The sequence below is a fragment of the Uranotaenia lowii genome, chromosome 1 (assembly GCF_029784155.1).
Source record: "Uranotaenia lowii strain MFRU-FL chromosome 1, ASM2978415v1, whole genome shotgun sequence".
Classification (NCBI taxonomy): Eukaryota; Metazoa; Arthropoda; class Insecta; order Diptera; family Culicidae; genus Uranotaenia; species Uranotaenia lowii.
Window position 1 is genome coordinate 200,610,018 of NC_073691.1, and position 23,815 is coordinate 200,633,832.

Sequence of the window (23,815 nt, forward strand, 5' to 3'; positions counted from 1 at the left end):
ACATTGCTTGGAACCACCTCGATTGGCCACGAAACTCACTGCATTTTTCTGGCTTGCTGAATTAGCTTCACCTGCAGACTTCTGACGGCAATCCTTCTTGAGGTGACCTCGCCTTCCGCATCTGTGACACTTGCCATTGAACTTGGATGACTTTTTGGTCTTCTCACCCGAAAAAGCAGCTAGTTTCAGTTCTCCATGACCTTCGCTACGTTCCATCCGCTTCATGTCCTCGGCCACCCGAATAGAACAGAACCATGGTATCACATTCATAATCCAATGAATTTAATTGTGACCATGTACTTCATGGTTAAAAGTACATCCGAGCGTGAATAATTTAAGAAATTCAAACATTCCAAGTTTTTCGTGTATGGATTATTTGACGCCCGCGGTACTGTTTTTTTTTCCTCTACACATTTGTCGGTCGAGGTTGGTCGGTAGTTTTTCGAGAAATTCATTCGAAGTGTTCTGAAGTGGACCCAATGGTGAGTAAAAATCGAAATTACCAAGAGGCAAATGTTGATTCGTTTATTTTTATCATTTCTAGTAAAAAACCATCACACACTGCGAGTGAGTGGGTGCCTGGAGCGGCTACGGAAAGCCGGATTGTGAGAGACGGGTCCAGCGAATTAGTCCAAATCAATAAGTGTGAGTAAAGTGTTAAATTTTTTTTTGAATAAATAAATTTAAACGAATTATACCGTTTTAATTCCTTAAAACTGAAAATGATGACAAAACAAGAAATAAATACAAAAACCCCACCATGAGCAAATATTTTTATTACAGCGGTTTAACAATGAAAATCATGGATTTTCATGGTTTTACTATGAAAAATTGGAAGCTGTTAAAACCATGAACTTTATATTTTTCGGCTTCTCAATGTATGGAAAATCGCCATTTTTTTCATGGTCACGCTGCATAACAATACCCCTTTTTCATGGTTATTTTCGTCAAAACGATGAAATGTATGGTCAAAAACTATGAATTCGAATGTGCATTCACGGTATCTTGGACGATAATATTCATTGTGTAAACCATACAATATATGGTTTGTGAACATGGAATTCATTGTTTTTTCATGGTACAATCCTATTCGGGCAGTAGGCGTTGTTTGGCTACGTCAATTGTCAAATCTTTTTCAGGAATGTTTTCCAGCGCCGTTACCAGGGGATCAAATGAATCTGGCAACGTTTGAAACAACAAAATGACTTGATCAGCTTCATCGACTCTTGCGCCGGCCGTCTTCATATGTCGGACCAGGTCATCAAACACTAGCAGATGAGGTCTTAACGGTTCGCCTTCCTTCAGTTTCAAACGGTTCAATTGCTTCCGGATAAGGTGCTGCGTTCCGATCGACTTCGTCGCGAATGTCGCCTCCAGTGCCGACCACATCTCCTTTGCTGTAGATTTCTCCTGGATCACTTCCAGGCATTCATTTGCCAGGAAACCGACAATTAACGCCTTTGCCTTCCGGTCCGCCTCTTCAAACTTGGTCCTCTCGATAGCCATAGCAGGTGCATTCTCCGTCAGGTTTCCTAGAACGCCAACCGAATCCAGGTACATTTTAACCCGGAAACTCCAGTGTTGAAAATCAGGTCCACCTTGGAACTGCGGAATTCCGCAAACAGCCCATAACCTCTTGAATAATGAGGGACTCAGGATGGTTTGAAGGGTCTTTATTCTACGAAGTGTGGTTTGTAACTAATGTTAAAGTGAACAGTTTTCACTGACAACTAACGGTTGTTTGATATCTTGATTGCTTTGATTTCAAATATAATATTAAATTTAATTTAATATTATATTGAATAATGTTCAATATTTTTTTAATTTTCGCATCTATCGAGTCGCCCATTACTATTCTGTTATAACTGAAAATATCTACCAGTATTTCGAACAGTTATCTGGTCATCCTTCAACCTGTCAAACATCTTCGTTTTCGTCGTGTATCCGCGAGGAGGAAAAGCAGGGCCAGATTTTCGCTTCAAAACCGTATAAAAGTATTCCCAATCGGGTCCAAAATATTACTATTCGCTGCCGGAGTGTCCACTGTTTCGTTGGCATTAGTTGGTGCCTCTTAGAACCCGGCGGATTTAGGAATAAGTTGCGTTTTCCATCGGCACGGGTAGCTCATTGAAAACTTGAAGCAAGAAGAACAAGAAGATTTGCCTGCGTTTAAAGGTTTCTGTAGTAGTGTGCGTATAAGAGCGTCTCTGGCCTACTGGAAGGTACGGCATCAACAGGAAAATTTCTGTTGCACCGGAAGATCAGGAAACATTGAAATAACGGGGTTTCAGCAAACAGCACTAAAGGATCCATTAACAAATGATTACATCGCAGCGTTTTCTAAAATTTCCTTGGTGAGAATTATATACTTTTGTTGGCTTTGGTTGGCATTGACGAAAATTACAAAGAGGTTTACTTCAACTGGAGCGATAAAAATCCCTGATTAGAGAAATTCGTTTGCAGCGGGTGGCGAAAATCTTGCCGACGTTGAAATCTTTCCAGTAATCATGTCATACCCTACAAGGCCTCCGCCGAGCATCATCCCGTACGGGATGGCTACACAAATGGTTCCGGTAAGTATTCCTCATACCTCTGTTCAGTGAAGTTTTGCATAATATTATTTTTTATTACCAGACGATTATCCCTGCCGGAATGCCACCTTCATTAAGTGCTCCTCCGCCTTCGTCTTACCGAGGGCCGCCACCATCAATTGGATCCCGTCCACACATGTACAACAACCACCACCAGCATCAGGAAGGCAAAATACATCATCAAAACAGAGATCGGGACCGCGGTGGGGGTGTCCAAGTACCGAATGCGGCCCCTACCATGGACGGGCCAGTGATAACGGTTTTCATCGGAAACATAAGTGACCGAGCACCGGATCCGATGATAAAAAAGATTTTAGCTTCCTGTGGAACAGTCATCAATTGGAAACGAGTTTCCACGTTCGGTTTCTGCGAATACGAGTAAGTTACAGTAATTCTGTAGTTCAAAATAGAAATTCTAAATTCAGAATATTTTTGATCTAACAATATCATATAATCGGAGTAAAATATCTGTTACTCAGAGGAAAACAAGAAATTAGAGCGATTGCCTGGATATAACTAGCTATTTGGATTCAAACTGCTTTAAACTCGAAAATTCTGAGGTTTGTGTCTATTTTCTAACCGATTCAAATCGGTGAATTTCGGAATACCATGTAAATAAATAAATAATTGTAGAGGTTTCCATAAAAGCTAAAAAAATAAGAACAAGTGACATTAACAAAATTCAAACAGTAGCTTTTTTTAGAAAAATTATTTAGAATTAAGTTAGGTTAATGTTGTTCCAATATTTAATCAAGGAATATAGCGAGGATCAGTCGAAATCTCAATGTGACCACACCCCTGTGTAGTGTGTTCTATCAACAACAAAAAAACGATATATCGTTGTTGATTTACATCATTTTAATTATAGTTTGCCTTGAATCCAAGCAAGTAATTTATTAAAAGATATGTTCTTTAATTCGTTTTTTAAAGCGAAAACAGAATTTTTTAATTTTTGCACTTCATCTTTTCTAGCGGTGCCGTTGCTGGAGCACGAGCTGTTCGACTGCTCCATGATCTAGAAATTGGCAACAAAAAGTTAGTTGCTAAAGTGGACGCTAAAAACAAAGCGCTCCTTGACAACCATAAGGAAGAGGAAACGAATGCGGGCAACGGGAATGACGGAAACGAACAGCGTGGCGATGACGTTTCTATGGATCTGATAATGCGCATCCTGGACGAGTTTCGAGATGATCTAGTGATGCCTGATCAGCACCAGGATGATGGCGGTGTTGCAGGAGGGAACACGGGCAGTGGATCACTCAAACATAAAAAGAACATCCAATCCACGGAAATGGAAGAAGGCAAGCGTGAGCTGATCAGCAAGGAAATTGGTAAGTTCCGGAAGTACACCGAAGAGGAAGAATTAAAGAAGGAAAAAGAAAAGGAACGAAAAAAGGCTCGTGAAGAGCGGAAAGCAGATGAAGAGAAAAGAAGATCTACGTCACCCAGGAAGGAGAAGGAAAAGGAAAAGAAATCAAGACGAAGAAGTCGATCTAGGTCTCGTGATCGCGAAAGGGAACGTGAACGTGAACGAGAGCGTGAGCGGGAGAGGGAAAGAGAACGAGAAAGGGAACGTGAACGTTTAGAACGTGAAAACAGGGAGCGGGAAGCACGATTGGAACGTGAACGGGAACGGGAAAGAGAACGTGAGAGAGAACGAGAAAGGGAGCGCGAATTATTGAATCGGAATCCACGGGACATCCTTAAAGAGAAGGAAATGGAAGACGAGGCCCGCGATCGCCGGAAGACTGAAAAAAAGGCCAAGGAGAAGGAGGCTGCTTATCAGGAGCGATTGAGGAACTGGGAAGCTCGTGAAAGACGGAAGGCCAAGGATTACGAAAAAGAACGAGAAAAGGAGCGTTGTAAGGAGGAAGAACGCGAGAAAGAAGCCAAACGGTTGAAAGAATTTTTGGAAGATTATGACGATGAACGGGATGATCCGAAATACTACAAGTATGTTTATGTTCATCAGAGCTTGAAAAATTAGATTTTAATATTTTTTCTATTAACAGGGGCCGAGAATTACAACGTCGTCTGGCAGAAAGAGTTCGTGAGGCAGACCAGGATTCCAAAGATCGCAATAAGGAACAAGAAGAGTTGGATGAGCTAAAAAATAAAATATTTTCTGGTGATTACGACAACCCTACTTTGGAATATGAAAAGGTGACTGTTAAAATACTTTTTGTTATAATAAAAAAAAATCTTTTATATTCCTTTTATATGTATTAGGAAAAGAAAAAACGCGAAGAAATGTATCGGCCCAAGATTCTCATCGATGTCAATCTGGAACAATCCCAACAACGCGAAAGGGAGCTGGAAAGAGAACGACAGCGTGAGCTTGAACGCCAACGTGATCGAGATCGATTGCGAGCTAACAAAGAGCGATACGTTATGGCCCAAGCCTCGCGGGAGCTAGCCGCCATCGATGCCGAACCTATTGAGTCCGATTCGAGCGGACATAATGACAACGATTTCGGATCTCCCCCGCCAGGTCTCACCAATGTCAACAACAATCACCACCACCATGGTCAATTTCCGCCACAGCATGCAGGTTCGGAAACACGCGATTCTTTCGGTTTTTCTTCTGGTCATATGCCAATGATGGGGGCGGGGCTTGGTGAAGAAGACAATTCGCACCAATCCATGCATTCGAATTCAATGGCCATACATAGTCCTGGTGCGAATAGTAACAGTGAAATGAATTCTATACCGGAAAAACTTCAACCCATAGCGCCCACCATCAGTTTGAGTTTGAATGCAAATGCTAAAAAGAAAAAACTAGAGATGAAGGACGTTTTCAACAGTTTAGAGGAAGATGGTGAAGAATCCAATGGGCCTAAGAAACGAAAACTAGTTCCATTAGGTAAGTTAAACAATTCTACAATTTTTGATAAAATAACAGAGAATAAACAATTGTATTACAGATGACGAGAACAAAATTCAAAATGCATCTTCGTCCGCTGGACATGGTAACCATCACTCAAAGAGTTCTAAAAGTCGAGGCGGCGGCGAAGAAGGCAGTGGACGATCTGGACGTGAGGCCGTTAAGTCACAGGAGGAAAAACGGCGACATATCAAGAGTATTATCGACAAAATTCCCACTGAAAAAGCCGATCTGTTCAACTATCCGCTTGATTGGGCCGAAATCGATAGCACTATCGAGAAGAAAATTAGGCCTTGGATCAATAAGAAAATTATTGAATATATCGGTGAACCGGAACCAACGCTAGTAGACTTCATATGCTCTAAAGTGCTGGCTGGCAGCACGCCTCAGGGAATTTTGGACGATGTTCAAATGGTAAGTATGCTGTGATGTTGAAAACATACGAAAAAAATAATCCATGAGAACTATTCATTTAAAACTACTTATACTATTCCCTTTCAGGTGTTGGACGAAGAAGCGGAAGTATTCGTAGTGAAAATGTGGCGTTTACTCATCTACGAAGTCGAAGCCAAGAAAGTTGGCTTGACAAAGTAGATGTCGAACAATTGCTTCCCTCTCCACGACTTCCGTTTCAGCAGCCGTGATACAGCGCAATCGCAATCCTGGTACAGGTAACTCTTGTTCTTGTTTTTTTCGTTTGCCGCGTCTATTTTTCTTCTCATTATTTTGGAAATGCGAATATCTGTTTCCGGTTGTTTAGAAACGTCGAGAAGATCAACAAGTCTTTGAAGTTTTGTCAAAAAAAACTACTCTATGGTAAGGCGTACTTTTAGAGCATAGGGAAACTCTTATAAAATACAATATGAAAAATCGTAAATTTTAACATAAGTTAGTTGCTGGCAAAGCTAAGCCGAGAATCAGAGATTGAAGCACATTTAGAAGTGTAGGATTGATCAACCGTAATTTTCAATTAGATAAAATAAAAATCAAATAAAAAAACGAACATAACTAAATCGATGACATCATAAGATTTATTTAAACAAAATTTCACATACAGGCATTGATGAACTCTGAACGCGCAGAATCGATTTATCTGCCTAGACACTTCTGGATGAAATGAACGTGTTGCGTCAGGATCACAACCAGTCGCATTCATCTAACAATCCGATCGCTGACAAGAGACAATGAATGATTTATGTGAGTAAAATTCAGCTGATTATTAAACAAAATTATACATACCCATACACAGAAATATTACAATTATGGTAAACTATTCTGCTAAAATAGACAAAGGAATATGAAATAAACTTCAGGAACTTAAACCGTGAATCTTAAAAACTTAATCATAATGACTAAAGTTTTGTTAGGAATGTTGAATAGAAAATTCCTGATAAAAATTAACTCGTTCTATCAGATGACAAAATATCACTATCCTCCCTTTTTCGGTTACCTTGTATTTCCTAATAAGGTTACTTTACTCTTCCGGTGCATCTCGACCGCCCCCGCTACCTGACACAACATAATACTCGGCAGCAGAAATTTCCAAGGTTCCGATCCGGTCGTGTCTTCGTCACTGAAACTACGAGGTGCTTCCATTTATTCGGACTCAGAAGCTTGTCTTGCTGATTTTTTAACGATCGGAATTTCGTTGACCTTCATCCAAACCAACCGTCGACCGTTTCCTGTTTGATGTTGCGTTGGAGTTCCAGGGAAGTTACTTCGATTATGGATCATACAAACGAGTAAGTAGGACCCTGCATCGTTGTTTATTTTTCCTTATGTTGTAAATTTGAATGCGTTGAAAATTTCCGGCCTGTCTTAAGCTAGTATAAGGTAAGATACTTGCAGGGAGGCCCTTATTTGAATCTGTTTTTTGTTCTGTTGTAAAGATGTTGAAGTGCATTCGTTCTGTTCCAGTTCTAATTGAAATTTTTGAAATTTTACCTCTAGGTCGACCAAGAAAGAAAATGATAAAGCGCAAGGGAACAAGGTGTAGGAGCATCCTGTAGAGTGAGTATAATGTCGAGTTTAATTCAATGCGAATGATATTTCAGCTGTGTTTATGTGCAAAAGTAAGGATTATGTGAAACAAAGTGCTTTCAGTATTATTCGAATGTTAAATTTTTTAAATGATTACGAAAATGTCCAACTCGAGCGGGGAAAAAACCTGGTATCGGTAAGTAATTTTATCTATTTGTTACATTCCATTATATCAATAGCGATAGTTCGGCTTAGGGTGGAAAATATCAGACAATGTTTGAAGATTCGCGTGTTTACGTGAACAGTGATACTATCACAGCCATGGTACCTACCTACTTTTATTCATATAAGTAAAGGAACATTTCAAATAATTACATACGTTTACCTTTGGGAAGGAAACGTTTTTTTTAGGTTTAAGAAGGTACGTTTAGGTATGTTTTTTTTTACAAAAGATGCACGATGAGGGGAAGAAGCTCAATTCGATTTTTCGGACATAAACTTCGACATGTTTGATGATAAGACTACTGACAGTCATTATCAATCACCATTTACAGCTCTGTTTGAGAAATGTTGTTCTGGAGGAGCATGACAAACTTGATTTGCGTCAAATTTTTTTGAGAGTTTTCTCAAAGTAAGATAATGTCGAACATTTCATTAAACTCAAAAAGACTAAAGATATTTGTAGATGGAGTACGAATATATATTTTCGATCAAATGGAATTCAACACACTGCGGCAATTCGATTTTTCGAGCATAAACTTCGACACGTTTGATAATAAGACTGCTGACAGTCATTACCAATCACCATTTTTAGCTATGTTTGAATGGAATCAAAATTGTAAATTAAATCAGGATTTTTCTTTCGTAAACATGCAGTTGTTTTGTATATTTTCAATATTTATTACAATTTAAAAAGTACACCCTAGAATAAGCAAATAATGAGAGAATATGATAGTAATATGATTATTGTTTTTTGTTGTCAATAAATGTCTTGTCATTACTTCAATTTTTAGTAATCAGATGTTTTTGTATCAAACTACAATCGAATGATGAATTGAACATGGAATGTTTCGATAATAGCCACGACAAATACATGCATTTTTTGTATTTGAATGTAAAGTACGAATCGTTTTCAAATGGTTGGTAGTTAACAACAAGCGCGCGGTATAGGATTGATTACAATTAGATTTTCATCGGATGTTAAGCTGATTTGTATAATATTGGTCTTCATGGGCGTAAGAAAAATATTTATTAAGCTTTACCTAACATGCTTTCATTATTGACGATGCCAATTTCACGTCTCTTAATGTACAAAGCGTTTTCATGGCAGTGTAAACACAGTTAATTCAGCGTTATCAAGCTTGTCTGATATCAGTTTTATTGTTTTTGAAATAAATTACCGTTTACACTGTCTACCCTCGACCATCGAAAATTTTCCTTTCCTAACCCATATATTGGTAAGTGGCCGACACCGGTTCGATAATTCTCCCATGAATATCTTGAATCGAAATTTTTTGAATGTGGCACGAACGACACATGAGCCGTCCTTCATACGGGTAGCAACGTTTGTCGGGTTCGTCCGTAAGCTGCATCCCACATTCCTCACAAATGTAGCAGTCAACATGGAAATCTTTATCCATGGCAACAACACGAACCGTCTCTTCCGTACCCTCGACCGGAGTGATTCCTAAATTGTATATAATTCGATGAAAAGAGTTTTCTCAAAATTCAATAAAAAACCAAATATCATACCTTTCCCGCAAGCAGCGCATTTCGGGGCAAACATGCTGTGGTAATCATTGACGCAGTAGATTTTGTTGTCCACGTCCACCGTAAAGGGAACTCCGTCGAGGCACTCGTTACATACGCAGCAACGGAAACAACCGGGATGATATGACTTCCCCATGGCTTGTAGAATCATCTCCATGATCAGATGGCCGCAAATTGCACATTTTTCTGCCGTTTGCTGGAATCCAGAGTACTGTTTTGAGGAAAAATAGGTAGTAAAAAGGAAGAAAACAGATAGCGATTAGTGGTCACATGCTCTATGGGTTAGTACAGTACTTCAAATGTTACCAGGTAGTCTTCCTCGCAGTACACGCGACCGTGAACATTATAGAAAGCTTTTCCTCTGAGGGCACGGCCGCATGAGCAACAGATAAAACAGTTTGTGTGATACAGGTTCCCCATGGCTTGGCAAGCTGCACCAGCCCCGGTTACCTTTTCTTTGCATGTGTGACAAATTCCTACAACATAATAGATTGAATTATTTTAACTGCTAGTTGCACGATTGGAGTTAGGAACATGTACCAAAATATTCTCCTTGTTCTTCATTTTTCTCCATTTCTTCCTCCAGTTGACGAGTGAGTTCTTCAATCTTGCGTTCTGCTTCAGTTGGGCCTGTTGGACGCGGTGGTGTAACATTGTACGGCAGTAAGTTCTTCGTGAGACCTGGAAAACAATTTCCAAATCGAAAAGGATTCTTATTCCCGACCCTGATTTTGATTTTAATTCAACTTACGTTTACCGGAGCCACTTCCTGTACTGAGTTGTGATGGAGTCGGTGAAACCGCCGATGGTCTGCCAGTGTTCGGAGGTTGCAAGGTAGGCAATGAATTTCCCCCAGTTCCAGGTTTGCTGCCAGCAGTGGCAAAACCTGGAGTATTATGTGAAGCCGACGATGAAGTGGAAATAACGCCCGGTGGCATTGGGGGAGGTTTGCCGGATTGCCTTGCTGCCAGGTCTATTTCCCTGAGGCTCTCGTAGTGTCGTTCTTGGTTGTTACTAGGAGCTAATACTTGTGATTTTGTTGTTTTCGGGGTTAATGGTGGTGGTTGAGGTGATGCAGAGTAAAACTGTTGTTGCTGATTTTTACTCCCTCCTGTCATGCAAACATAATCCGATCCGTTGATGTCTTCTACGATGGATTTATTTAGAGAGCTAGACCCCGAGATTGAGCTACTTCGGGATGGTGAACCGGTTGAGCTTGATTTGAGAACGTCGTTCGACTTTGGAGGCTGTAAATAATCATTAGGATTTTAAAAGTATTTCAATTAATCAATCAGTTATGTATTTACCAAAGATGGACCTGCAGAATGCTTCGGTGACCTCTGGTAATCTGGCGGCAGGGCAGCAGACAGAGGCACTCCTGTAGCTTGATATTTTACGTTTGGCAAGTGTACGGGTTGTGGTTGCTGTGCCATTTTGAGCGAAACGTTACTACCGGATGGCGAGTGTTGATAATGTCCGCTAAGATTTGCCTGGCCTCCAACCGCGATGTACCTTGAGCTTGCGTTAGAATTGATAACCGTTGTTTCGTAAATGGGTAGTTCGCTGTACTGTGAGTTTGGAGGCAACTGGGGGCTACCAGCGTCAGTGCGATGATAGTAGATTTGTGATGATGCCTTCGATGCTTGAGGTTGAGCTTGTTGTCCAGATGCAGTTTGAAGGTTTTCATAAATTGGAGGCTGTTCGTGAGTTTCCGGAGGCTGAGGAGTATGGGCATATCGACCAACGTTACCATTGGCCCCGAAATGCATCCCTGTAGATCCAACGGGAACCTGGGGTTGAGCTTTGATGTTGCTCGACTCAAATTTTCGTTCGTATACAAGCGGATCCATTTGCTGGGATTGAGATGGAGTATATTGTTCTATGTTTTCATAAACCGCTTGATAACGAGGATCGTAATATTGAGGCGGCATTTGTTGTTGACCACTGGATCGAGGACTGCCACCTCCTCCGGAATGAATCGATGAGCTTCCAACTGAATGGGTGGGGCTGTTGCTAACTCTGTAATAGCCAACATGCGCAATATCCGTTGCCCTTCTACCGGTTGTTGGCAAAACCTGGTTCTGGAATTTTGGATCGTAAAGACGAGGATCGTTAATAAGAGGGGCGTTTCCACCTCCGATGTTGGTTGCCACTGGTACATAATGGTTTTCCAATTGCATTTGACCGATGTGTTGAGCACCTCTTCCCATTGTCTGCAACATGACAGATTGAGGTGGAGCCATCCGGACATGTCCCGTTGTTGTGTCATCACCTTCCAAACGCATCTGATGCATTCGAGCGATCAACGCAGCATCCGTGCTCTGGGTATGGATATGGTTGGACATCTTATAATTTTATATTCTACTTGATAAAATCGATACCAGGATAGCCTCTCATGGGTTGTCATTCAGCTAATCTACAACTGAATGGACCGGTTATTCACAATGCTTCTACCATTTCATTGTATTAAACACATGTTTGGTTTGAGTTGAAATTTTGCAAATTTTTCAATAATCTTTCAAAATAGCTATGTAAGTCCTCGGGGCACGAAATGAAGGTGTTATCCCAAAAATTCCCTGAATGAAGATGCTTTCACTGCTACTCACTAACACACAGTAAATAGTGACATGACCACCATCATTCACATCGATAAAAGCAACTGAAGAAGGCACGTTAGAGGCCAATTTTGTTTTCCCTTGACCTCTCTCACACGCCGATTTCGTTTCCTTTCCTGCTTGAGTGGATTCTTTAAGGTCTGTCTGTAGGTCTGTATGCACCACTGAAACTGTTTTACCACCTGGCAACTCTTTCGTGCCAATATTAGCTTGTCATCCTTTTCTTTAAACTTGCTCTTCTGACACGAATGAATCAGCCTTTGTTAGGTTCTTGACGTTCACCTTATATTGAAATACTAAAAAATCGTCACTTTTTTAGGGAAATTCCACCGATCAGTCAGCGAACCATCTTACCCTGTTTGTAAAGGATAACATTTTATCACAATAGGCTTAAAATTAATTGAATTCTTTCCACCAAATTAGTTCGGACGAATCGATCCTGAGGAGATACCGTTCTCATCTATATTCGCTGCTTACTGTTGCTGCTACTACTATGGTATATACCAATGCATTTGCGTTAGCTTCACACTACACAGATTTGATGAACGGTATCACGCAGGCACAGGGCAGGTATCACATGTGGGCGACTGAGATGCAGCTAACACTTCATTCAACGTTTGACAGATGCTCAAAAGGAATTCTGCCTAGGAGTGAGTGAAAAAGTCAATTTTTTAAAACCACCACCACCACACCAAACCATCTCCGCCAAGGGCCTTAGAGACCATAGAGAGGTACAGCTACCAAGCTGTATAGCTGGTTGTGTATGTGCAAATGTGCATCTAAAGCCTACATTATGACATCACGTTTGAATGGTATACCGAATGATAGGAGACTTTGGGGCCGTTCAGGTAAAACGTGGACAGAAAAATGAGATTTTTGACCCTCTCCCTCACCTCCGTGGACAAGCGTCGACATTTGGCAAACCCTTCCCTCCTCCCCGGATGTCCACGTGGACAGATTTGATTTTTTTTAAACCTAATTTGACAGTTAGAAAACACAATTTTTAGCCTTTTTGTTATTGAAATAGCTGATTTAAAAAAAAAAAACACGAATAAGCATTTCCTGATATAAAATAATTATAAAAAATTTGAATTTCTAAATTTATCACTTGCTTTCAAGTGGCTACTAATTGTTTAAACTTAAACTGGAAGGAAAGCTTTGCAATTTTAAGGTTTTGATTAAAACATCTTTATATTTATTCACATTTACAAAATATTTTGGATGTAAGTATGTCCACGTGGACATGGCCCAAACCCCTACCCCCCTCTCCGTTGACAAGCGTGCGCCCCCCCTACCCCTAAGTTGTCCACGTGGTATGTGAACGACCCTTAATGCTTGTAAGGCCCCATCCAAATATAACGTAAAGCAATTTTCGACAATTTTCGACCACCCTCCACACACTCGTTTCAGATTTTCTAGTACCAAGCTTTGATACCCCCTTCACCCTCAATGTCTTGACAAAAATGACAAAAATGAAAATGACAAAAATGACAAAAATGACAAAAATGACAAAAATGACAAAAATGACAAAAATGACAAAAATGACAAAAATGACAAAAATGACAAAAATGACAAAAATGACAAAAATGACAAAAATGACAAAAATGACAAAAATGACAAAAATGACCAAAATGATCAAAATGTTAAAAATTACCAAAATGACCATCATCACCAAAATGACCAAAATGACCAAAATGACCTAAATGACCAAAATAACAAAAATGACCAAAATGACCAAAATTACCAAAATGACCAAAATTACCAAAATGACCAAGATGATCAAAATGATACAAATGACCAAAATGTTAAAAATTACCCAAATGACCAAAATGACCAAAATGACCTAAATGACCAAAATGACAAAAATGACAAAAATGACAAAAATGACAAAAATGACAAAAATGACAAAAATGACCAAAATGATCAAAATGTTAAAAATTACCAAAATGACCATCATCACCAAAATGACCAAAATGACCAAAATGACCTAAATGACCAAAATAACAAAAATGACCAAAATGACCAAAATTACCAAAATGACCAAAATTACCAAAATGACCAAGATGATCAAAATGATACAAATGACCAAAATGTTAAAAATTACCCAAATGACCAAAATGACCAAAATGACCTAAATGACCAAAATGACAAAAATGACAAAAATGACAAAAATGAAAATGACAAAAATGACAAAAATGACAAAAATGACAAAAATGACAAAAATGACAAAAATGACAAAAATGACAAAAATGACAAAAATGACAAAAATGACAAAAATGACAAAAATGACAAAAATGACAAAAATGACAAAAATGACAAAAATGACAAAAATGACAAAAATGACAAAAATGACAAAAATGACAAAAATGACAAAAATGACAAAAATGACAAAAATGACATAAATGACAAAAATGACAAAAATGACAAAAATGACAAAAATGACAAAAATGACAAAAATGACAAAAATGACAAAAATGACAAAAATGACAAAAATGACAAAAATGACAAAAATGACAAAAATGACAAAAATGACAAAAATGACAAAAATGACAAAAATGACAAAAATGACAAAAATGACAAAAATGACAAAAATGACAAAAATGACAAAAATGACAAAAATGACAAAACTGACAAAAATGACAAAAATGACAAAAATGACAAAAATGACAAAAATGACAAAAATGACAAAAATGACAAAAATGACAAAAATGACAAAAATGACAAAAATGACAAAAATGACAAAAATGACAAAAATGACAAAAATGACAAAAATGACAAAAATGACAAAAATGACAAAAATGACAAAATGACAAAAATGACAAAAATGACAAAAATGACAAAAATGACAAAAATGACAAAAATGACAAAAATGACAAAAATGACAAAAATGACAAAAATGACAAAAATGACAAAAATGACAAAAATGACAAAAACGACAAAAACGACAAAAATGACAAAAATGACAAAAATGACAAAAATGACAAAAATGACAAAAATGACAAAAATGACAAAAATGACAAAAGTGACAAATATGACAAAAATGACAAAAATGGCAAAAATGACAAAAATGACAAAAATGACAAGAATGACAAAAATGATGGAAAAGAAGTAGAGAAGAGAAGAATAAAAATGAAAAACATGACAAAAAATCAAATTTTCAAAAATGAAAAAAAAGTTAAAAATTGTAAAAACTTAAATAACAAATCCCTAAGAAACACTCCAGGAACAAATCCATTTATTTAATGACAGTGTAATGATAATGTTTCGCAAATTTTTCCAAAGTACATATTTTTCTTTATTTATGTTTAACTATTTCGGAGATAGAATACTGAAACGATGAATAATGGTAAATAAATAGATGAACAGCTTTGATGAAGTGATTGGAACAATATCGATAGTAATCAACAAATATTTTATCCATAGTCAATGTGAGCGCAATATCCATAGAAAATAAATATAAGATTTGAAGAGCACGCACATTTCGGAACACGCACTTTGCCTTCGCCGGTTGCCGGCACAGATCAACATACAACGTATATTACTTCCGTTTTAAATAATGAATGCGCTACAGCTAACTAAAGCTGACAGTAGAACCTATAGTTATGATACAAGTAGGTAGTGGCTGACTAACAGATGGATCCGCATAGTTGGTTTAGGTTTCCTAGGTTCTGCCATAGGTAGAGGCAACTAACTCATCTGCTTTGGCCCTCCAACAAAGAAAAGTCATTAGCACTCATTAGAGGTAACCTGGCGGGATAAAGGAGAAGTAAAGTAAAAGAAGCTTATGGTGTAGGCTAGACAAATTTAACAATTAATCAGCATGATAGAATGAGAAAAACCAGCCCAACGTGTTCAATGCGCATACCACTCATGGATTTAAATAGCAGTTGAAAAGGTTAGAACAAAGTTTAACTCATCATTTAACGCTTTCATCCGAAACTGATACTGAGTAATGTGTGTTTTTAAATGCATGGTTCAACCATTTCTGATTGAGGGGATTTTTAGAGAGACTAGTTCACCAGCTATTACAACGTGATGACACATACAAAATTCTTGATGCGTCTGTCAACACCAATGTCTATTGGCTTGGCACAAACCCAGCACATCCGGGCGGAACATCAGACAACATCCGATACAGGCTTTATCTTTTACCCGTCTGTGTCTTCTGACCCCACTCAACACGACCTGCTCTCTAAAGAGTCAATGACGCATGTATGGACCTTGGATAATTGACTTGTCATCGATTTCTTGTTTATTAAATAGCCTTGTAGTAAAAAGAAGAAATAAATCTGGGCAATTAGCCGGAGGTTAACCTAGTTTTGATAATGAAATCGGACCATTGATGATTAGTTTCATATTTCATTGAGTTCACTAGATAATCGCATGCCCTCAAAAATGATAATAAAAAAAAGTAAGCGAGAAGGTAATCTATATCCAAAAAATTAGAATGAGGATTATGTTTCAAAACTCGATTTCCTTGAAACTTACACGACATGGAATATATTCTTCACTTTACATAATTATCAATACAAACGGAAATATCCAATGCATTGTATCATAAGTGGTTAAGGTCACCACAATAAACAACTAAACTCGACCAGTTATCGTTTGCTGTTCCAATGCAATGGAACTCGTATATTGATTTTGTTTTTTTTTAATTAACTATTTGGCAATTCAGCTAGGGGCAACAAATGCCACAGACCTAAACCAGTTTGTCAAAAAATTTGAACACGCGCCATTTAATCAAGTGTAGCTATTGACAGTTGGTTTTATGGAGTTCTAATAACTGGAGAATGACCCTCGCCGTCACTCCAAAAGTTGTTGAACTTTTTTGGATTGTACAGTAGCATATTCTAATGTAATGAAAGTATATCCTAAGCTCCAATTATTTCGAAACTGAAGTATACCTAGATAAATGATTTTGCTACTTTATAGTTTCTTATATCACTGTGTTAATTGTCATACAAGACGCATTTTAAATTTTACGAGAAAACAGCAATCGTGCGTTATTTACATAGTCGTACGAACTAACACTGTCCGGCGTATCTTTGTAGAAATAGTTGTGGATATAAATAACTAGATTGGGTTCAATTGAACAGTGAACAAATCATTTAAACTAGGTTCATTTAGAAATGAGTCACTTCCTTTGGCGATAGCTACGTTCCTTGTGATTGGATGGGCAATATTTTGACAGCATTGTGTTGATTATAAAGAGTAGGACACTATCCTGCCTTATTCAGAATCCAAAATTTACGCGTTTCCGAAATATGAGGGATGCAAGAGAAGAGCGTAAAATATTAGTGCCCAATTTCCGTCAAAATCCTCTGTTGTCAATTCGGGATGTCACAAAACCTTCGTTTTTCTACGAAAAAATACTATGGCGTGAGTAGTAAATTTATGAAGATACTGTCAAGACTATCAGCAAAGATAACGGCACTTCAAGATAATGAAGAAGGTTTTGCCACGAACAACCACTCTTCTATATGAACCTTAAATGTTGGCGACGCCATTTTAAGGGTGCAGGCAACAAAATTCATGCATCCGGAAAACACTGGATTTGAATTTGAATTAAACCGAAATATAGCTTTTTCTTATTTTACTCTGTTCGAGAAGAAAATTACGGTTGCTTTGATAATTTTGTATGTTATTTGACGTTGATTTTGTTGAATACTCAAACCATTGACCCCCATGAAGAGTGGGGAGGGTGTCCCAAATGTCCCATAATGTCTGGGAATCTGGGGGCTCAATAAATAAACATAATTAAGCAATCGATTGGTAATGAAAAAAATATTTGATAAAAAACCAGTCTTTTATGCTTCTTCAGAACACAATGTCCTTTCAAACTTGAGATTCAGTGCAACCCCTTCCAGTTGTAAGATACAGCTCAAATTTGGCATATGGCCTTCTGATGATTTCTTTAAACCATCCAAGTTTTTTTGGCAAGTGGTTTGATTTTCAAGTAGGTATTCATTAAGACAAATTTGATAAATTTTATAAAAATATCCTAAATTGTGATTTTTATTAAAGATTAATCCGTGAATAGCTCGTCACACGATGATACAAACAACATGCTTTGTTCAGCAAAGTTTGAGTATGTATGTATGGTCCCCGCATCGGTAGCAAGGTCGAGCCTATGTCTGTGTGGCTTGGCCTTCGAATTGCTTCTAGGGCTTCCACGGCCGTTGGTTCGTCGAAGGAAGGCATCCACCAACCTTCAGAGACCTACTATGGTTGGCAATCCACTCCGCTTGCAAAAGTCTCTTCAGATTATCCCCAGATGCATTCCGTCTGAAATATTTAGTTCATTTAGTTATTTATACAATTAAACTCATCTTACCTGTCGACAACTTATGAGATTCGAAACCAAAAGTTTTCTTGCCGATACCGGGAATCGAACCCAGTACGCCTGGGTTACCAGACTTGCGCCAGCCTATCCACTATACCACATGGCATTCATATCAAAAACATTTTACGCTAGGAACTTTTTTTTTTCTTTTAAGGAATTTAACAGCAAGCTGTCATTCTTCTCAAGACCCCCAAGACGCTAGGTACACATTTTGGTCAAGTGAATACAAAATTTGTGGACCAAAAAAATTTGTTTTCTTGAAAATAGCTTAGCTAAAAAGTTTTTACTTCTTAGTATCAAGACACAAATTTCCATCTGATTCATCGTTCGTTACTATAACCACTGACCATTAGACCGCTGCAAAAACTGACTTTTTACTCCCATGTGTTTTTTCGATTCCATTTTGCTCTCCAATCATCTCTGTTAAATATAAAATGATTTGGTTCATCCCTGAATTAGCGCAACGGGTTTTAAATTTGTATGGAAATTAGTATGGAGAAAGTTTTTTTTTCAGATTAAAATCGCTAGGGAAGCGATTTTGGGTTTTATGCAAAAAATAACTTCTTCAATGGGTTACTGTATTCTTAAACTTCAATTTTTACTAAGGTTACTTTCAGCTAGATGCCACCAGAAAAAAGTTAAAGCAATCTGTAAAAAAAAATCATTCATAGTAGATCAACAGTCAAAACTGTCAGCAGCACTGGAAACCTGAACTTGCATGCAATATTTCTAGATGAATTCTTGAATACAAGCTAATGCGTAGCATACACAAAGGCGTTTTTAATCGGGTAACGCAGATAGAAAAAAACTGCAGCACTATGTAGAAAGTAAGATACAAACTTTTTGAGATTATTGGAGATACACGGTGATAGATGTGGTGAAACGATCCCGAAATTCACAACTAAGTTGAAAAATAAAGATTAAGTTACGCATGCGGTATACCTTTGCATACCGCGAGCGGTCAAATGACGGCAAACACTTTCCCCTAAAACTCTCTTGTTTCTCGACCGATTTCTACAAAGTTTATAGTTTTGGAAAACTCGTAATGTGACTCAAATACGATTTTCAAACAAAATTTAGCTACAATTATTTTTCTCAAAGTTATTCAAAATCAAAGAAAAAAAAAATCGAAAAACAGGCTTCGGAAAAAGGCTATAAATCAGTTATTAAGTATACTCGGAAAGAATTTCACTTAGTGCCTGAGAACGCTGCGCTCCAGTGCAAAGCCAAATCTAGGTGCTAGAGTAGTCTCAGAAAAGGCAGATTGATAAAAAGCAAAAAAAGAAACAGCTACCTTTGAAAAGTCGTCAAAAATTCTGTGTTTAAGAAATCTAAAGATGCCGAAATGTCAATTACGTCAAATTTCCAGTTCACTTTACAAGAATTTTCTACTGTAACGAGAACAGCTTTGGTGGTTGATTTAATAAAAATTACGATTTTGACACCACTTTTTTACATTTTTATTGGTCATGATCTTAAGAAATTTTCAAAAAATATTTCCATATGTGTAACATATAGCTTCTAACTTCAGCGTTCTCAGACACTAAGTGAATTTTTTTTTCGAGTAGTTAATAACTGATTTATAGCCTTTTTCCCGAAGGCTGTTTTTTCGATTTTTTTTTTCTTCAACTTTGAATAACCGTATTTGAGTCACATTACGAGCTTTCCAAAACTATAAACTTTGTAGAAATCGGTAAAGAAACAAGAGAGTTTTAGCGGAAAAAATATGACTACTCGCGGTATGAATAGGTATATAAAAAATGTCGGTATGTTTAGTGTTAAATTTGCAATTGATCATCTGAACTTCATTTTTGGGTAAATTTAACACAATACACACAGTATTTGTGAATTATTGATAGAAAACACGATAAATAACGCATTTTTTTTAGAAAAAATCAACTTTAGTTATGGTTTTGGACCTGATTTTAACATTTGAAAAAAAAAAATCATTTCCTGTGGATTCTGTGAATCAGTGAAAACAAATGATTCAAGAGGTTTTTTACCGAAATCGATTGAAAATTATGTAAGTTATGATTTTTTTCAGTGTAATAATGGTGCTTTTTCTCTAAATAATACCACCATAGTGTAAAGTAAAGTTACTAAACTAGTTAATGAAGAATTCAACATTATAAATCTTCACATGTTAAACGGACTGACTTTGGACTAATTTCTGACCGATTTCGGGCCGATTTGGGACCGTTTCTTCGATCTGGGAAGGAATAATTTGCATGCAAGTTTTCAGCCAGCGATGCCATGAGTGAAGTAAACTCGTCTGAGTTTTTAATAAATATTTTCTAAATTCCAAATATCTTGGTTGTGTTACAACTAAGCATCATAGTACCTTCACATCATTTGAAGAGATTAATTCGAGGAATAGTATTCAGCCTCTTCTTTATTTTTCCGAAGTTTCTGTAAATCTGTAGCGATTTTTGAATAAAAAAAATTGATTCCCCATGTAATTCTCCATACAAAATTAAAACTCGTTGCGCTAAATCAGGACTCAATGTATCGCTTCCAAACTTTACGGAGATTTTTGTGTGTGAAAATCCCGTCAAAAAATGGTATGGGAGTTGTGATAACTTATAAATTTCAGATTTCCTATACAAAGCCTGCAGCGGTCTACTGACCATACTGACTGGACGCTCGATTTCGTGTGGTCAGTGCTATAACTCTTCCCCTCAGCAGTTAATTTTTTCAGCATCACCAAAAACATTCGCGCCCGGTAACCGAAGATCCTAGCTATTTTTTTTAAAATACTCCGGTCCGACAACAACAAACTTCATAAAATCACGCGTTTGTTTACATCTAATTGGCAGGCGAGAAATGTCAATGCCGCCTAGATAGTATTGCATTCGATTAGTTGACAGCGGCTCTCGTAGCTGGGAAGTCGGAACAGGTCTTGCCAATTTAGATGTTGAAGGGCGAATCGCAACAACCGCTATTGGATAGCCTCGATACGCTCGGAGCCGTTTTTGTAATAAGGGCACCAGACAGCAGCAGAACGTATTCCAGGACAGAACGAATCAAACTACAATAGAGACTCTTCAAACAGTATAGATATCCTTGAAGACTTTCGTCATGCGGAATAGTAGGCCTGGGCTTCTAGAAGCTGTATCGACGATGTAATTGATGTGAATTTCGAAATCCAGCCATTTGTCAAGAATCACACCGAGAGCTTTCACACGTTCAACTCGGGCGAAAGCCTCGTCGTTGTAGTGACCGGGCGTCAAGATAATAAACTCATTAGGGGAGCCGCTTACGGGAGATTGCAATTGCTGCGCATTTACTGCTATTCAAAGGCAGGAAACTGATATCACACCAGGAGGCAAATAGGTTGAACATATCCTGCAGGAACTAGACGTCATCGGGCCGGTCAGTGATGGGATTAAATAGTTTCAGGTAGTCGGTATAAGCTAATTTCGGTCCATCGAGAAGCAACAGGAATATTATTGTTACCAGATGGCTCCCTTGAGGCACTCCAGATGTGGCAGAAAATTGTTTTCAGTATTATTCGGCCGTTCGGACTATGAATTTGCGGCCTGACTGGTAGCAACGAAACCATTCCAGTAGAGACCGACCAAAACCAATACGATCGAGTTTGGCGATAGCCATTTCATGATTCACTTTGTCGAATGCAGCTGACAGGTTGGTGCAGATGGCGAGGGTTGAAATCCTGAAGCAAAGCTGTCTTGCACGTTAGACGTAATTGCCAGCAGGTTTGTGGCCGTAGAGCGCTTAGGCATAAAAGTTTGTAGTACGAGAAGATACGGTCTATTACAACTAGCTTATAGAAATGCCGAGATAGTTGTTGGCATTCCTCCTGTCGCCTTTCTTGTAAACCTGAAACATGTAGGCTTCTTTCCAGATAGAAGCGAACTCAGACATGTTGAGCGATGCTTGGAAAATTCGTTAGACCTGCAGAATGACTGTGCCACACCGTCTGAAGTTCCTCAGGGGAGCCACCTCGGGCCCCTGCTGTTTATAATCTTCGTGAATGACCTGTGCTCAACACTTCAGTCCGATACACTCCTCTATGCCGATGATATGAAGATTTTCCGGAAGATCCATAAAACTGGCTAACTGTTTGGCCCTTCAAGCTGACATCTCTAGACTAGATGAGTGGTGCCGCTTAAACAAGAACAGTGCAAGGTTATACACTTTTCTCGTGCAAGAAGAACGATCCATTTTGACTATCAACTAACCGGAGTTAGGCTGAAGAACGTTCTCGTTCTCGTCCTCGGAGTGAGGATCGAATCGTCATTAGGCGGAATGATCGTAAGGCCGAAGCCGATTAGATACATGCCGCTTGTTTGCATGTTGAGGCGAATGGCAGTTAGGCCGAATGGACGATAGGCCGAATGAACGAAAGGCCGAATGGTCATAAGGCTGAATGGTCGTTACGCCAAATGAACGATATACAGAATGTTCGTAAGGCCGAATGGTCACTAGGCCGAATAGAGAATAGACCCAATGGTCGTATCCGGCCATGCATGCATTCGGCCTGATGACTATTCGGCGTAACAACCATTCTGCCTAGCTACCGATCGGCCTTACATGTAAAAAAAAGCGATAATATGTCTTATAGGCGTAGCATAAATTCGACTCAACGACCATTTAGCCTAACAACCATTCAGCCTCATGACCATTCTGCCAAATGGCCATTCGGCCTATCGTTCATTCGGCCTGATGACCATTTGGCCTAATATCCATTCGGCTAAATAACCTTCGGACTGTTGTCCCAATCGGCCTATTGTCTTATTCGGTCCTATTAGTTCACAATGTAGGATAACTTAACAGCAGCAGCGTTGGGATCGAAGGGATCTAGTTCAGATTCCCAGTTAATGGCGTCCAGAGTTTGAAAAATTGCAGAAATTTCGTTAACGATGTTATTGATTTGTCGTAGAGTCGCCGTGCTTAGAGCGTCGAGGATAATATTGGAAAGCAAAGGATCTTTCTGAGTTTGCAAACAAAAAGCTGCTTTCGGAGGAGCACCACTTAAAACCAGGCAGATTGGAGTCTCCGATGATGATGATGATGTCGTCTTCAGGATTAGTAAACGAGCATAGTTTAGAAAGGCTTCGGAAGAAGGATTTCATAAAAGTCGCATTTTAAATACACAACACCAATGTAAAGTCTGTAATATAGTTTTATGATGAAAAGTAGCACAACAAAATGAAATCTTATGCAAAATTTACCGATCTGTTCCTACTTTCAACTTTCAAAAAAACAACTTAACCTCAAAAAAACGGGTTCGGAAATAAGTTCACCTTTTTTCGAGGTGAATTGTACCGTTTGTTTAGCTCAATCCAGAACAACTTCATCTCGCTACGAAAGCATCTTTAAGGAATGACCTTTTTCAGGTGAATTGTACCTTTTTATCCAGGTAAACTTCACCTCGTTACGAGGTAAGCTTTACCTTTTTTCTAGGTTATTTTACCTTTTTTTAGCTCGATTTAGGTACACTTTACCTCGCTACGAGGAGAGTTTCACCTTGAAGGGGAGTTAGAAGTTTTTTAGGTGTCACAAGCGTTCTCTTTGCCATCTAGGTAAATTTTACCTCTTTATTATTAACTGTTCGTGGACACTAAATTCAAACCAAGCATCGGAGTGTACCCTTTGACACAATGGT

The 23,815-nt window shown here is 38.4% G+C and overlaps 3 protein-coding genes across 10 annotated transcripts in view; 2 read left to right on the forward strand and 1 right to left on the reverse strand.

The window, feature by feature from the left end:
• Positions 1-1,930: 1,930 nt before the first annotated feature.
• LOC129743941 (RNA-binding protein 25-like) lies at positions 1,931-7,564 on the forward strand. 6 transcript variants are annotated; one of them, XR_008736754.1, is made up of 9 exons: positions 1,931-2,573; positions 2,635-2,969; positions 3,564-4,544; positions 4,604-4,754; positions 4,821-5,454; positions 5,516-5,889; positions 5,977-6,672; positions 6,944-7,217; positions 7,426-7,564. XR_008736754.1 is itself a non-coding variant. In XM_055736213.1 (8 exons), exons 2-8 carry the CDS (start codon positions 2,508-2,510, stop codon positions 6,067-6,069), a joined length of 2,634 nt encoding a protein of 877 aa, XP_055592188.1. In that variant the 5' UTR covers positions 1,931-2,354; positions 2,464-2,507; the 3' UTR covers positions 6,070-6,797. The 6 variants fall into 6 exon arrangements, 2 of the variants coding, with proteins under 2 accessions (XP_055592188.1, XP_055592166.1); XR_008736755.1 differs by having other exon boundaries at positions 7,009-7,217; XR_008736749.1 differs by having other exon boundaries at positions 7,012-7,217.
• A 15-nt stretch (positions 7,565-7,579) lies between these two features.
• Positions 7,580-23,815, forward strand: part of LOC129743980 (protein yellow-like) — a 40,081-nt gene continuing 23,845 nt past the window's right edge. Inside the window, exon 1 of the mRNA XM_055736247.1 lies at positions 7,580-7,651. Coding sequence (XP_055592222.1) covers positions 7,605-7,651 — 47 coding nt within the window. The 5' untranslated portion in view covers positions 7,580-7,604. The remainder of the gene's footprint in view (positions 7,652-23,815) is intronic.
• Positions 8,475-12,318, reverse strand: LOC129743964 (LIM domain-containing protein jub-like). Of its 3 annotated transcripts, XM_055736233.1 has the most exons (7): positions 12,195-12,292; positions 10,533-12,136; positions 9,977-10,472; positions 9,766-9,906; positions 9,520-9,701; positions 9,208-9,436; positions 8,475-9,142 (listed from the first exon to the last, which is right to left on the reverse strand). In XM_055736233.1, exons 2-7 carry the CDS (start codon positions 11,568-11,570, stop codon positions 8,898-8,900), a joined length of 2,331 nt encoding a protein of 776 aa, XP_055592208.1. In that variant the 5' UTR covers positions 11,571-12,136; positions 12,195-12,292; the 3' UTR covers positions 8,475-8,897. The 3 variants fall into 3 exon arrangements, with proteins under 3 accessions (XP_055592208.1, XP_055592212.1, XP_055592200.1); XM_055736237.1 differs by having other exon boundaries at positions 9,532-9,701; positions 10,533-12,318; XM_055736225.1 differs by having other exon boundaries at positions 10,533-12,318.

Bases quoted from the DNA above. Each gene is read 5' to 3' on its own strand.
- LOC129743941 (XM_055736191.1), top strand. From the start codon at position 2,508: ATGTCATACCCTACAAGGCCTCCGCCGAGCATCATCCCGTACGGGATG. The intron at 2,574-2,634 runs GTAAGTATTCCT...TTTTATTACCAG, and splicing joins TGGCTACACAAATGGTTCCG to ACGATTATCCCTGCCGGAAT. The intron at 2,970-3,563 runs GTAAGTTACAGT...CATCTTTTCTAG, and splicing joins TTCGGTTTCTGCGAATACGA to CGGTGCCGTTGCTGGAGCAC.
- LOC129743964 (XM_055736225.1), bottom strand. From the start codon at position 11,570: ATGTCCAACCATATCCATACCCAGAGCACGGATGCTGCGTTGATCGCT. The intron at 9,907-9,976 runs GTAAGTTGAATT...ATTGTTTTCCAG, and splicing joins AGGAAGTGGCTCCGGTAAAC to GTCTCACGAAGAACTTACTG. The intron at 9,143-9,207 runs GTATGATATTTG...TATACAATTTAG, and splicing joins ATGCGCTGCTTGCGGGAAAG to GAATCACTCCGGTCGAGGGT.